At 56.4% G+C, this 14,590-nt stretch overlaps 3 protein-coding genes across 3 annotated transcripts in view; all 3 read right to left on the minus strand.

Annotated features, from left to right (window-relative positions):
- The window catches only part of HOXC4 (homeobox C4), a 60,717-nt gene extending 56,195 nt beyond the window's left edge, over nt 1–4,522 (minus strand). The window contains exon 1 of the mRNA XM_027591931.2: nt 4,415–4,522. The gene's annotated coding sequence lies outside the window, so the exon portion shown is untranslated. The remainder of the gene's footprint in view (nt 1–4,414) is intronic.
- HOXC6 (homeobox C6) overlaps nt 1–4,530 on the minus strand; it is a 35,810-nt gene extending 31,280 nt beyond the window's left edge. Inside the window, exon 1 of the mRNA XM_027591939.1 lies at nt 4,415–4,530. The gene's annotated coding sequence lies outside the window, so the exon portion shown is untranslated. The remainder of the gene's footprint in view (nt 1–4,414) is intronic.
- A 4,208-nt stretch (nt 4,531–8,738) lies between these two features.
- On the minus strand, nt 8,739–14,366 carry HOXC10 (homeobox C10). Its single transcript, XM_027591929.2, has 2 exons — nt 13,523–14,366; nt 8,739–10,328 (listed from the first exon to the last, which is right to left on the minus strand). Exons 1-2 carry the CDS (start codon nt 14,271–14,273, stop codon nt 10,051–10,053), a joined length of 1,029 nt encoding a protein of 342 aa, XP_027447730.1. The 5' UTR covers nt 14,274–14,366; the 3' UTR covers nt 8,739–10,050.
- Nucleotides 14,367–14,590: the final 224 nt, after the last annotated feature.

The following is a 14,590-nucleotide window of genomic DNA, read 5'->3' on the forward strand; positions in this document are numbered from 1 at the left end:
TGGCCAACTCAGCCCCCCAAATCTAGGGGTAGGGCAGCTTGGGGAAGGTGGTCTGCGTGTGGGAGGGGGAGGACCTCGGACCTCATACACCTTTATCATCAGAAGTCCTCTCTTTGCTTTGGCACAGATATGCAAGCTCCTTTATTTTAAATTTATTGTCTATATCTATTTATCTTTCTTTGCCAGCTTGAAGAAGTGGAGGAGAGATCAGCACAAGTTAAGTGGGGCGGCCCCATCCCGTCTTCCTGCTCACCCTCCTATGCCCCCAACTCCATCTCTGCGACACCCTGCCCCCCCAAAAGAAGTCACTCCAGGGCTCTGTCTGCAGAGAGCCAGGGTGAGAGCGGGCAAGGAGAGAGCGAGCGACCTCGGTCGTGGGCAAGTAGCTTGTTTTTACATCCTTCAATAAAATTTTTATGAGGATCATTTGATTGTTCATAAATGTGTCTTTCATTAAATAAAATTGTAGGCTGTTTTTGGAACCGGAAAAAAAGCAACGGAGGGATAGGAGAAAGCAGGAGGGATGGGAGAAAGCAATTTCTTTGGGGTCGGATGCAGGAATTCTGGAGGGGGCAGTGTGATTGTAGGGAAGATCAGACAACTTCGGTTCCTCCCCCCAATAAGTTTGTTGCTACCCTCCTCCTTGAATTTGGGGTTTGTCGTCCAGCCCTCTGCTTTCCATCAGACTGCCCCATGGTGGTTTAGTAAAGGTGGGCTTTTGGCAAGCAGGAAATTCTCAGTGTGGGTTCAAGAGAGGGGGCCAGGGAGGTTGGCTGGGGGGTAGGGAGAAGGGCAGGTGACATCCCCCAGAGACATGATGCACCCTAGGGAAGGCAGAGTGAGTTTGAAGGAGGGGTGCAATTTCGGGGTCAGAAGAAGAGAGTCCCAGTTTGTGCTATGGGAAATAGGCAGGAGCTGAGGCTGAGACACAGGTTCTGAGGCAGCAGGGAAGGACAAGGATTCCCAGACATGAGACGCCTGCACTTCTTTCCCACTCCTGTCCCCAACAGGGGACCAAACGCTGGGGGCCAGGGTGGAGGATGGTTTTCTCCTGCATCTCTGTCGACCTATCTCCTCTGGGGTGGAGGAGGGCTACAGAGAGGTGTCCCAGAGAGTGTAGCATGTGTGTTATGTGGGGGGGAGTTGGGGGGGAGGGTAGACCTGCAGCTCACAGCACTGACCCCAGCTTTCCAAGTCTCCTCCCCGGCCCCTGCTCCTCCCCCTCTCCGGTTCTTTCCTTTTCGGTCTAGCGGGGCTGGGATTTCGACGCACGGGGGGTGTGTGAGAAATGCCTGGCTGGGGAGAGACAACCCGGGGCCTCAGCCTCCTCGCCCTCAGCTCTGATTGTCTTCCCCTCCCCCGGACTGGACTGGTGTGGGAAATCCAAATTACAGCAAGAAACAGAATATCTCTTTGGCCTTGATGGAGTCGGGTTAGCTGTCAATCAAAAATTCTCCCTCACTAGTTCAAGGAAAAGACAGGAGGTTCCCTCCCGTCCCCCTGCCGAGGCTTTCTCCAAATCCCCAACACCGTCAGCACCTCCCCCAGCGCTGGCGGCTGGGGACCCTGCCCGGCTCTTGGGCGGTTGCTGGCAGCACTGAGCAGAGACGTGTAGCCTTCAGCGGGCCCGGGGCCAGACAGAGACCTAGAGGACATCAGGGGACAGAGCCTGAGAGAGACTGAGCCTGAAACGTAACAACTGAAACACGCGCCAGGCCCAAGGAGAGGAAGGAAGGAGGGAAAGAGAGAAGAAAACGGAGGATTGAGATAAAAAGAAAAGGAAAGGGGAGAATTAAAGGAAAGAGGGGGGCAAGATGAAAAGCGATGGGAGAGCGGGGAGACGAAGGCGTGCAGAGAGCGAGAGGGAGGAAGGGCGGCGATAGGCAGGCAGCACGGGGCAGGGCGCGAGCTGGGAGCAGCCGTGGCATTGTGCAGTCCGCTGGCTTGCCGGGCCTTTGCCGCGGGACCGGCTCCGGGCGCGGTGGCCACTTCTGTCCCGACACAAAGGAGGAAGAGGCCTCCTCTCGTGCCCCTCCCAGGCGACCTGCGGGGGTGGGTACACTAGGCCTCCGGAGGATGTGGAACCCCATCTCAGCCCAGGCAGCCGCCCAGGCGTCTGGGGGCTGAGCCACGCTCTAGTCTAGGGGCAAAGAAGACATGATGAAGGAGAAGGTCTCACGCCCTGCTCCTCCTTTTGCATCTTTGCCATGCGACCAGGCCCATCTGCCCCAACCTCAGTTTTCCTAGAAGAAAGACACCCCTAAAGACCCTTTCCTATGGGCCTCTACTATTTGGGAGAGCCCCTCAGACAAAGTGGCTGTAAACAGATGCCCCTTTCTGTCCTACCCCCCTTGGCCACTATCTTCTTTTCAACTCTTGAGCTGCCTGCCCACCCTGCTTGCCCACCCAGCAGAGGCAGCCACAGCGGGGCAGTCCGGATCACCCAGCCCAGGCTCCCTGCTGCCATCAAATTCCCCGTGAAACTGAGGGGAGACTGTCGCCTTCGCTTGAGAGCGCGAACTCAGACCCTCCCCACTCAGGCCCAGACACAGCTGTGGATCAGGAAGCAGGCCTCGCCCACAGCCCCCTCCCCACCGATGCCACGGTTTGCCTAGGCCTTGCCGAGAGCAGCAGTCCCGAGGAGGGGGGCTTTAAGAGGCTGGGCGTCCCTGAGGTCCCCAGGCCAAGGTCCCTTGGGTTCCACAACTGCATGTGGGCTGTACCCCTTGTCTCTGCATTTGGAGATGGGATGGCAGGTCAGGGCTCTGAAGCAGAACTTCAGGCTCGCCCCAAACCCTGGCCTGTGGATGTGGGGGCACCAATAAGGAGGGGCTTGTCTTTCCAGACTCACCTACTCCTGCTGCGTCTCCTGCCAGATTCCCAGACACCCTCTCACACCCCAGCACGCCCTTCAATTTTCCTCAGCACCGATGGGGCAAACCCGAGGGACTGGAGGACACGGGGAGTCCCTGTTGGGGGGGGAATACCCCAGCTTTAGCCTGCAGCTCTGCATTCACTCTGGTTCTTAGAGCTTGCCTCCCACCCCAGAAGAATTCACTGGGCACAGGAGAGCCCCCTAAGGGGGAGGGGCACCCTTACTCCATCACCTCAGACCTGCACAGCTAGCTGTGACCACAACCAGGCTAGCACCACCATGCGAAGGACAGACAGACAGAGAGACAGGTTAGAGTCATACCCTCCCCTTGCCCTGCGCCTCCCTCTTAGTGATTTAAATTCCCTCCGGTTCAATCCACACCGTCAAGTTCGGATTAAATTTAAAACAGGCTTTTCCCGGTCCCCAGCCGCCGCCGGCAGGGAGCCCCGCTCCCCGGGCTCGTCAGCACCCGCCCGCGCGGAGGAGGCCGTGCTCCATTTGCTTTCATTTTCCTTCTCCCCCTGAAATGGGCTCATTTCACCTCTCGGCTGCCCTCTCCCCCTCCCCGCCCCCCCCTTCGGTTCCCCTCTACATTCCCCCCTTCTCGCTCCTGATCCCTCTTTGTTGGGAAAAACACACCCACACACAACTCCTCCTAGCTAAGGCCTGCGCTGGAAGCAGAAACTGAATTCTCCTGGCCCGCCGCGAGGAGACCGCGTCCTGCCCCCACCCCAGGTGGGTATCCGGGATCCCTACACGCCAGGAGTCAGGCCCCTAAGCCCAGCAGGAGTGAAACCCCTAGGGCCTGTGAACGTGGCCCTCTCAACGCCACGGCCTGCATTCCCGCCGGCCCCCCACCCTGACGCCCCGCAGCAAACCGGGCTATTTCCGGCTCCCCCAACCCGGTCTGGTTTCCCAGCCTGGGGAGTGGCTCAGGGAGGAGCGGCCCCAGAACTGGGGGTGCTCTCTGCCTGAAGCCCTCATGGCTCGGGGTGCCTTGTTACCTGATCTTTGTGTGATGTGTGTGTGTCGCAAGGAAATTTGCAGTGACTTTGGAGCCCAGACTGAGGAAGCCGAGGTGGCGAAAGGAGAGACAATACGGGTCCGAAGTACAATTAAGGGGCCAGAGCCGCTAGTCTCTCCCCCGCCCTCCCTGCCAGACTAGGAGCTGTCTGGCCTCAAACCTCGGGGCAACCCGCGAACCTGGAGCCGGAAACTGAGCCCATGGCGGAGGGAACCAGAGGATCCGGCAACCAGAAAGCTGGAGGAAAGCTCCCTTCCAACTTGGGGGCGCAGCAGCCAGCCCCGCTGAGTTGCAGAGAATCCAATGAATGAAAGTGCACATTCCGACGAAATTTCCCGATTTTTTCAGCCTTTGGAAGGAGAGCCTAGGGTTTGGGACGTCTCAGACAGACAGACAGGCAAACCACGTCTCCGGAGGCAGACAGACTCACAACATGAGTGTGAGCCTAAAATCAAATACAGGTTCAACATTCCCGAGGCCTCTCTGCGGGGCCGGGCGGGCGCCGATCTCCCTACCTTCTCTCCCCTCCAGGGCGCTGGGCAGAGACCCGGAAGACTCGGTCCCTCTGGCTTGGTCCAATCCCGCCTCGGGAAGCGCCTTCGTTACCTGCTCCTCGGCTCCCCACGGCCACAGATGCAGGGCAGCCGCCTCCCGCCGGGGGAGGGAAGCCCCGGCCACCGCAGCCGCCGCTGCCCGCCCTCCTTTCCTCCCTCCCTCCCTCTTTCTCGCCCTCCCTCCCTCTCTCCCTCCCTCGCGCGCTGCCGCTCGCGGGGCCCTCCCGCGGGCAACCTGTTCTGGACCAAATCCAGGTATCTCCGAAAGAGAGAGAGAGAGAGAGAAAGGACCTCTTATGTGGAAAAGAAAGAAAAAAAGACCCTTAACCGCGTTTATTTTCCATGCTCTGACCACTGGTCGGCCTCTGTGCAGATGCCCTGGACCCGGCCCGGCAAGCGGCAGAGGTGTGCTGGGCCTGCTGCCTCGCCCACGCGGACCGCCGCGCCCCGCGCACTGCTTGCTCCACACTCTGGGCCGCCGCCCCCCGGCAGCCCAAACACCACACAGACCTCAAGGTCCTTCCTACAGACTCAACATCCGGTTGCCCGCCTCGCGGCTGGCCTCCGCCCCGGAGCCCGCTCTGCTCCGTCTGCGGCCAAAGTCCACACATAGTCCACCTTGTCCGAGCCCTCGCGCCGGGTCGGACACCCCTCCTAGCCAAGGCGCCCGCCGGGCCACCCTCGGGCCGCGACCCTGCCGCGGACTGCAAACCTCCTCCCCTGCACGGGACCCACACAAAGCCCAGTGCCCACCCGCAGCCCCCCGTACCCCGCCGCTGCTGCCCTTCACCTGTTCCCGAGAAAGGCTGCCTCTCTGAGCCGAGGCAAGGCCGTGGGCCCGGGCGGAGGGTGCCTGGAAGCCGGGGAGTCGAGGTCCCGGGGAGGCCACAGAGGATCGGCCGGGCTAAGCCGGAGCCCCCGCAGCCCGCGAGTTATCTCAGAGACCAAGGCTCTCCTTGGCGAGCTCTTGCCTTTTCCTCCGTCTCCCGCAAGTCTTAAACACTCACACGCCGGGAGTTCAGCTCTATAAATCCTGCTCCTCTTTCCCATATCATAATTAAAAAAAACCAGTAGGGGAGGTTTTAACTTTTATTGCGATTTCTGGAGTTGGGCTGCGGAGCATATATTAAGTTTACGCTTATGCGCTCTCGGCGGGGAGGGTCCTTTAAGAAATAAAAATCCATCTTAATATCCGCAGACGAGAGAGATAATTTTTTCCCTCCTCTTCACGCTGTTTCTTCTGAAGACTCCCTTCCAGCGAAGCGAATAAATAATCACCATCGCTTTAGCCATAATCTATGGTCCCAGGGCCCCGGGGTGGACTGTGGCCACCGGACTGCCCCTCACCTTGGCCCAATGAGAACTCACCCCATTCCCCAGGATCTGGGAAGGGGGACACCTCAGACTCATGGCTCTGTGGCCACCCCCCCAGAAGCCCACCAACACTGAAACGGAAATGGGGGCAGAGATAGACCCAAAGCGCAAAAGTCGATCATTGGTGAATTTCGGCCCATCAGGGACACTCCAAGCCAGGCACTCCTGAGCACCCCGCCCCTGCCTGGGACTCCCTTCACTCCAACTGGCGCTGTGATTCTGACAGCTTGAAAACTCAGAGACTGCTAGGGGTTCCCAAACCAGGGGAGCCCCTGCCTGCCTCGCACCAGCTGGCCTTCGTCTCTGAAAACCTCCCTATTTCCCCGGGAGCCATAGAGAGATTTGAGCACTTCCCTTCAAGGGAAGAGATTATTTTCTCCCACAAAGGGCTGGGGGAGAGACAGAAAGACAGACTAGCAAACTCAGCTAGGGAGAAGAAAGGCTCTATTCCCATTTTCTCCTCTAGCCTCCTTGGGGTCAAAAGAAATCTCTTTGTATAAGAGAGAGAGAGAAAAATACACAAAGTATGCTTGTAAAAATATACTGGGAATTTGAGAGTCTGGAGAAGACAGAGATAGAGCAACAGAGACCCACACTCATATACAAGGTTAGATAAATCCCCCCAGCAGACCACTGTGAAAATATACAACTCTGTGTATACATTTTGTTACAGGGACGTAATTTTGTTCCCCTGTCTCAAAGTTTATAATGCTTTAATAGTCATAATAATTCTAAAGTAAGAGAACCAGGAGCCTGTCCTTCTCCCTTTGGTTTTCTCTTTCCCAGTCTCTCTGAGAACAGGGGTGTATCTCCCCATTCTCCCTGACCCCCGCCCATTTTTCTCCGCAGGCAGAGAAGCCTCTTCTCTCTAGCAACCAGGGCCAGAATTGAGGAACCAGGTGGGGAAAGGAGGGGGGAAGAAGCTTTGCGAAGTTTCACATTACTCAGATTCTCCTTTACTCCATTATCCTCCCCTCCTCCCCCTGGCATCAGCCAACAACCTTCCCAACAATATGGTAATGGTGGGCGCTGGCAGCCTCCGTTCACGCAGACATTTCCACACAGTGCAAAGACAGGCAGCTGCCTGATAGCCACAGACAGCTACACAGAGACCAGAGCCAGGTTCCTGCCCTGATGCTTCCCAGTAGGGTGTGTGTGTGTGGGGGGGGGGTTCTACTTGGACTTGATGGCTTTCCTCTAACCTACTAAGACCCTAAATATGCCCTTCTCATGGGGATGGAGCTATAGAAAGGGAAGGGGAGGTGGCTGAGCTGGTGCTCAGAGTTCCCCAACTCTTGGGACCCCCTCCCCCGCAAGGCACTCCACTTCTCTAAGGGGAAGCTCCAGCCCCAGCCAACTGGAGGCAGGGTTTTGTCTTTGGAGGTTGGCAGGTGAGAAAAGCTAGCCCTTCCAGAGACTCCCTTCTCTTTCTGTGCTCTTCTCTCTCCTGATCCTGCCCCACCCTGCTGCCCAACTGAGCTGGCCCACTAGGCCACCTCTTACTCAAATTCCTCAATTTCCTTGGAATTGCCTAGACTTTCTTTGTCTGTCTCCATCAGCTGGGCCCAGGAAACAATAGCTGCAGGAAAAACTCCTCTCCCTCAGTCACAGGGATTGGGACAGGCTGAGGAGTGGACAGTATAAAGCGGGGCTCCCCAGACTTGTCCTGTGGCCCCAGTCACAGCTTGCCCTCCTCAGTCTGTACCCATTTTGCCCTATCTGGGAGGGGGCTGTGGGGCAGTCCCACTAGGGAGGGAAGGAGTGGGGTAGGTGGGTTGGGGCCCTCGACGAAAACCGACTGATGTAACTCAGGCAGTTTCTTGTTGCCGAGTTCAAAACTCAATCCCAACAACATGAAACTACCTAAGCCACAGATCAGCTGAACGAGCAGGGCGGGAGATTCGGCTTTGCGTCTATCATCTATCGGGAGGAGAAGGGAAGGGGGTTGGAGAAGGAAGAAATTCAGCCCCGTCCCCCTTTCCGCCCCCACAACCTCCCTAAGGACTAAAGAGTAGACTTTGGGTGGCTGGGGGGGTAGGGGGTCTGACTGCCTCAACAGCCTCTGGTCTAAGCAAATTGCTCAGGGAAACTCTGGTGAAATGGGACCTCCAGCTGCCAAACCCCCGCCCCGCCCCCAGCTCCACAGTGGAGCTATTCCCCTGCCTCTGGCCCTGGCCCTGGGGAAAGCTGGAGTGTCCTTCCACTCTTGAGCTGGGTCCCCTGTCTTGTCCATCTGGCTCTCCTGTGCTCTCCTCCTGGATTCCCTCTGATCCTCTCCCTCTCTCAGCTCTGCTTTGCTTCCTTGCCTCTATGGGTGGCGGAACCAAGGCGCCTGTGCTTCAGAGCCTCTTCCAATCAGGCCACTTGCCTGGCAAAGCCCCGCGGCCAGCCAGCGTGGGGACCGACAGCCTGAATAAGGCTCAGATCCAAACCAGCAGAAAGCAGGAAACCTAAGCTTCAAGCTCTAGCCCTCTCAAGCTCACCCTCCCTCTTCTTCCCCCAACAGACGATCAGACTGAGCGACATCTAGATCCATGCGTCGACCTCGAGGCGACCCTTAGTGCCCGCGCAGAGAAAGAAGCCAAAACCACCAATTTACCCCTTTAACCGCCGAACCCCATGGCAGCGGTTCGGGGAGGGGAGGAGAGGGAGCTCCCGGCCACTGCCCTCCGCTGCGAGCAGCCACAAGGCAAGCCTGGGCTCTCAGCAGGCTCGGACGCCCGAAACACCTTCCTCCCTGTTGTGCCCGCTGCCCGCTGGGCACCTGGGGATGCCGCTGGTCCCCACTCCACCGCCAAGAGAAGAACAAGAAACCGCTTCTCTTACCTTGTCGCCGCCTCCTCCTCCTGCCTCCGCCCGGGCTTCTGCTGCTGCTGTCGAGGTGTGGGGGGGGGGGGGTGGCTGAGCTCCTCGTCCCCCTCCGGCGGTTAAGTTTATTCCTCTCTTTGGATAGGTGGGGGGCTCTTGGGGTTCCCCCAGCCGCGGTGGGGTGCGCCTGGCCCAGCACCCCAGGCAATCAGATCCGTCTGCTCCTCAAGATTGCAGTTTGCTCTCTGCCTCTTTCCCTCCTCCAGTCACCTTTAAATGCATCTTTTACTGCAGCACCACATTATATTTGCAGATCATAAAATCCACCTCTCGCGCGCACCAAGACCGTCCTGACATTACTGTTTTATGACCTTGACTTATTGTGGTCACCTGGATAATATTTAAATCAACGTTATGGTCTCTCACTTACATTAAACCCGCCAAGAGACATTCTAGAAAGGCTCTAGGAGATGAGTCGAACACAAAACACACACATCCACACACTCAGCCTCTTTTGGGGTGGGGGTGTTGCTAAAAAACACTTAAAAACAAAAAACCACCCATTTGAACATTACGATTCTGGAAATTTATTAGGATTTTCTTTTCCATTAAGGAAGCTACATGCAAAAGATACAACATACAGAATATCTTTAAATAACACAACTCCCAGACAGGGACAGGGCGATATTTAAAGGGGGGGGCAGTCTGTCTTTGCTTCACTATGTTCTATTTTTAATTTTTAAATTTTTTTGTATTCCTCTGGATGGAATTTCTGAGGTGTCAGTGGCGGGGGGAATGTGGGGGCTGCTGGGAGGATGGGAGAAAAGCAGAAAGCAGTACAAATACGAGACTTCAAGCAGATTCTCAGAGCAACTGGGAGGTAAAGACACGGAGAGGGTTTGGTGGAGGCGCTGGGCGCTACGACAAACACACAAACACTAGCCGAACTTTCCAAAACGTCTATTATCCTAAGGAGGAGATGCAGCAAGGAAGGAGCGATTCTGACTGTGCTCTGCGAGATTACAGACCTTCTCTGGTTGATTTTTTTTCCTCTTTTTCCCCCTATGATCGGGTGGATTCGACCTTAACTTTGCATGGAGGACAGGATGGTGTGTGTGAGTGCGTGGGTGAGTGAGGGGTTGACACACACACCAGCCACACTCCCACCCTCATCTATGCGGGCACACCACACCCCACATCCCGGCACCCCATTTCTCATGCTTGAGGTGGATGCATCTTCGCAGCACGAACCATAGGTCCCTTGGAAGGAGAGTCTGAGGTCTTTGCCTTTTTTTGCAGGCGCGTTGCATTTATACTCAGGGAGGAAAAAAAAATATACCACCAGGCACAAAGGGAGGAGGGGCGGGGAAAGGAAGGAGTGGGGAGAGAGGGGAGGGGGAGGGGAGGCCGCGCGCTCAGGTGAAATTAAAATTGGAGGTCAGTTCCCGGATCCGATTCTCTCGGTTCATTTTCTTGAGTTTCATTCTGCGATTTTGAAACCAGATTTTGACTTGTCTGTCTGTAAGGTTAATGGTCTTGCTAATCTCCAGGCGGCGCTCTCGCGTCAAATACATATTGAACAGAAATTCTTTCTCCAATTCCAGCGTCTGATGTTTAGTATAGGGGCACCTCTTCTTCCTTCCGCTCTTTGCTGTCAGCCAATTTCCTGTGGTGTTTTCTGCCTTTATCTCCTCTGTTAAAAATAACATTATTTACATAAGTATCCCTCGAAGAGGCAAACCCTCACAGCATGCTGCAGCCTTTGCCGGCCTGCTGTGGGGGCGGCTCAGGGAGCACAGGGGAGCTGTTCTCACCCCACAGGCCTGGCTGGTGGGGTCCTCTTGGGCTCAGGGCTCTTAGAATTTCTTTGGGGTCTAGACTTACATGGGGAAAGACAGAAAGCTCTTGCCTCCAAAGCATTTATTAATTAAATGACCCAAATCCACCTTGACCTAGCAGATTCTGAGTACTCCCACTCTCCCTCAGCTTCCTGACGCTGGAGAGCACTCTCAACCTCACCAGGCCCTCCCTCCTCTCTGTTCCATTCCAGTTCTGGAAAAATCCAACTAGAAGGAAAAGCGCTTCCCAGGCCCCAGACGGGGTTGCAGAGTGCACCCTGCTGCCTAGAGCAATTCCCAGAGAGCTTTGACCCCTTTCAACTCAGTGGAGGGACAGAGGGACGTCGCCTTAGTCCCTATGGCCAGAGACCATTGCAGCTGTCCCTGTACCACACCCCCAGCTCTTGTTCCCACCTGAAGTGCCACAGAGCAACTCTGCCCCTTTCAATCTCCCGTTGCCAGTTCTTCCTCTCCTGGCCATTTCCCCCAGGTGTGAGGTGTGAGTGGCTGAAGCAGGGTTGCTTGTGAAGGCAGCGGAGGTGAGGGGCAACAGCTCTGGGGCATGCTGAGGGGTCCTCAGACAACTGCCCTAGCCATAGGACCTAAGGTCAAGGGAGAGAGATATCCTGAGGAAATGCAGCCTCCTGGAAATCTCCGTCTAGTCTCTATAGATATGAATGCCTGTATGTACATATATATTCCTGTAGATACACACTCCTACACAAATGTACACACACAGATATGTACACATGTGTCTATTGATAGAAGGAGATGCTATAGATTTAGTGTGTATTTCCCATTATCTTATTGACAGCTTCTCTCCCTGGTACACATTCTTGCTGAAATGGACCAGCCTTGCTCCTCAAGCAGCAGGAGAACACTTGGCCATCCTTTCTAGGAAAAAAACCAGAGTCCAGAGACCCAAGAAGGGCACCCTGCAAAGGTGGCTGCTGGTGGCTCTATACTCTATCTCCCCCCTTTGCCAAATGGAACTGCCAGATTCCTGGATCTCATCTTGATGGGAAGTGAGACAGGGGCCCTAGGGGAACCGAGAGGCCCCAGGAAAAAAAAAAAAAAAGGCAAACTTGAGGCTGTAGTTTAAGACATCTGAATGTTCTTGCTTCTGCTCCCACCTCTGCACCTGTAGCCTCTTGCCAAATTGTTTAAAGGTTCTCATTTTCTCATTGGAGTTGCTGGGTTTTGGGGGAAGGGAGAAATTACAAATTGGGAAGTCTGGCCAAAAGCCCTCTTGCCTCTGGCCTGGTGGAGACACCGTATGGGGGGGGGAGTGGAGGCAAGAAGGGCATAGGCAAAGTGCAGATTGAGAGGGATTAGTTGGGGTGGAAGGGCTTAGGTTGTTGTGGGGAGGGCAGGGGAGAAAGGGGAGCCTACCAGAATGGGGGCAGTTTGAGTTAGGAGGTAGGCTTGTTAACCTTGACTTTGCTTTTGGTGGGGCTAGGACGCAGCTTTTCCTACCCTAAAATTCTTTCCCAACAAAGCTCAGCGTCTGGGGAGAGGGCACAGAACTAAGCTTTCCTGCTGCACATGTGTCACAGGGAAGCCTTCGTGGGTGTGGGTACCTCACTGTCTCCCTCAGCCTCATGAACACACCCGTGCTCATCTTCTGGCTGGGCTCTCTATGGGCTGGTTTGCCAAGGCCACCTTTGCAGAGGAGACCCAAGAGAGTAAGGCTCTGCCCTTGCCCGCCAAAACAGTGTGTGTGTGTGTGTGTGTGTGTGTGTGTGTGTGTGTGAGCGGGCATGCGTGAGTGTGCGCAAAGCATGCGAGAGGCGTGTGTGTGTGAGTGTGACACAAGTCGCCGCCAGGCATGCGTGCGCGCCGCATCCATATACAAAGCGCCACAAGATCCAGGCCGCTCCCAGTCTGCTCAGCTCTCAGGATCTCATCTGCCTCTACATCCAATGAGCCCCACTTATATACAGCCTCCAGTAGTCAGTGCCATGGGAAACAGGTTTATTCCTCTCCTCCCAGTTGGGCCTTTCCTGATGCTTTTGCTCCAACTTTTCAGGGAAAGTCGGTCCCCTCAGGCTCCCTCCACTGCTCCCGTTTCCTCCACATTTTTTCTCCAGGTGTCAGAGAAAGGTCCTGGAGGCCCCCAGTTCCTGCCACAGAAATGAATCTTGAACCCTGAGCTTGAACTCTGGCTAGGCTTTCTCTTTCCAGCCAAAATCACAATGAAACCAACTAAAGCAACACTCCCTTTCAGGAGAAAACCGCTTGCCACGCACACAGAAATTTCCCAACCACTCATTTGTAAGCTGCTTTTGGAAAAGAACGAAAAAACATTTTTTTTAAATTTAACTAGAAAAAGAAAAAGAAGAAGAAATTTAACAGGGGAGACAAGAAACTTACAACATTCCAAATGCCCTGTTCCAACGCCGTCCCCAAGCCAGGCGTCTGGGGGAGGGAGGGACGTGGCCGTCAGCCCAGCACCTCCACCACTTTCCGCCCCAGCCCCCGCTGCCCGAGGCCCCCGGCTGAGCCCAAACCGCAGGAGCCCATACCACACACGCAAATCAGACCCATAAACAAATCGCGCTTCCAAGGAAATAATTTTCTACTGGGAGAACGCAGTAAAGCGAAATCCCCCTTCTCCCAAGCCTTCCCTAGTCCCTGGCCCAAGATCGCCATTTTAAGCTTTTTGCAAGCTTCTGACCTGAACGAGGGACATCAGCCCCCCAAGTCACCACCGTAGAGCAAGCAAACCAAAGCCAGCAAGCGCCCGGGAGCCGTCATCAGCCCTGGGCAGCACCAGGCGCCCGCAGGCTGCCCGCGGTGCGCACCACTCCCGGGTCTCGGCGCCCACGGCCGCTGCCGGCCCGGCCCCTCCACTCTGCCGCTTACCTTCCTTAGCCAAATGACGCGCCACCAGCCTGGCGCTCAGCAGACACGAGTCGCGAGCCGGGATCGCATTCCCTGGGTTGTCCAGGGCCTCCTCGGCTCAACCCTCCCTTCTGCCCCCGCCCCAGCCACGCAGACCAAGTGTCTGAGCGTCCCAGCCGGGCCGCCGCGGCCCAGGCAGCCTTACCTTTCGCTTCGTTATCCGAGGTGTCCGGGCTGGAGTCCGCGGTTTTGGCCCGCTCCTTTTCTCTCTCCAAGGGGCTGCCTTTTGGGCCCGCCAGGCTCTGCTCGGTCTTGATCTCACTGGGGCTAGGGGTCTGGCTGTCGGACTTGGGGGTCTCAGGGAAACTCACTTTGCCCCCGAGCTGGGGCGACTCCAGATGTTCGGCGCGCGGGTTGAGACTGGCCCGCTGCTCAAAAGGGGCTTCGAAGTCGTTGGCCCCGGCACAGTGGGGCGGCTTGTCCAGCGCGGAGTAGCTCGGGCTGGCGCGGTAGTAGCTGGGCACGGGCACCTCGTGCTCCCCGAGGCAGGACTCCTGCAGGGGGTGGGAGTAGAGAGCTGCCTCGGGACCACCTTTCGCCCGCTTCTCTGCGCTGTACATGCAGCAGACATTCTCCTCCTTGACACTAGGTGGGTAGGAGCAGGAGGACAGCGGCCTGCCAACAGGTTGTTCCAGGCGGTAGGTGGCTTTGGGGTCGCCCCAGGAGTCCAGCTGCGAGAGGTAGGACGGGTAGGTGTTGAGGGCGAGGTTGGGACTGCTGCCCTCGTCCCTCTTGGAGAGCGAGGGCGCGAGCCCACAGCCCCTCATCACCCCGCAGTTGAAGTCACTCCCAGATTGCATATACATGCCTGCGCTCCGGCTATAGCGCTCTCCTCCGCCCGGCGCAGCCAAGGGCTCAGCGTACGAGTTCGGAGTTACATTGCGAGGGCATGTCATTTTCAGAGAGAGGGGTTTTTAAGGAGCAATACTACAGCGGAGGAGCTGACATCTTTTTTTTTTCCCCATCCGGGAGGGGGGGCGGTTGGAGGGGCGGGAGGGAAAAGAAGGGGAGGGGGGGAAATATCAGCTCCATAATTATCCGCGCATTCGGTCCTCACCATGTGACGGCTAGACCAATGGGATTTGAAAATGGCCTTGATGATTCAGACGGCCGTGACGTCAGCGGGGTCAAGTTGTCGGCAGGCGGAGCGCGCAGCGTGGAGTAACAGCGCCACCTAGCAGCCGCCTCGGGGTAGGGGCGCCGGAGCCCTTCC

The sequence above is a fragment of the Zalophus californianus genome, chromosome 9 (assembly GCF_009762305.2).
Source record: "Zalophus californianus isolate mZalCal1 chromosome 9, mZalCal1.pri.v2, whole genome shotgun sequence".
Lineage (NCBI taxonomy): Eukaryota > Metazoa > Chordata > Mammalia > Carnivora > Otariidae > Zalophus > Zalophus californianus.

What these genes read in the sequence shown, in the direction of transcription:
- HOXC10 (XM_027591929.2), bottom strand. Translation starts at nt 14,273, where the DNA reads ATGACATGCCCTCGCAATGTAACTCCGAACTCGTACGCTGAGCCCTTG. An exon ending in CTCGGATAACGAAGCGAAAG is followed by an intron (nt 10,329 to 13,522) that starts GTAAGGCTGCCT and finishes TATTTTTAACAG; the next exon opens with AGGAGATAAAGGCAGAAAAC.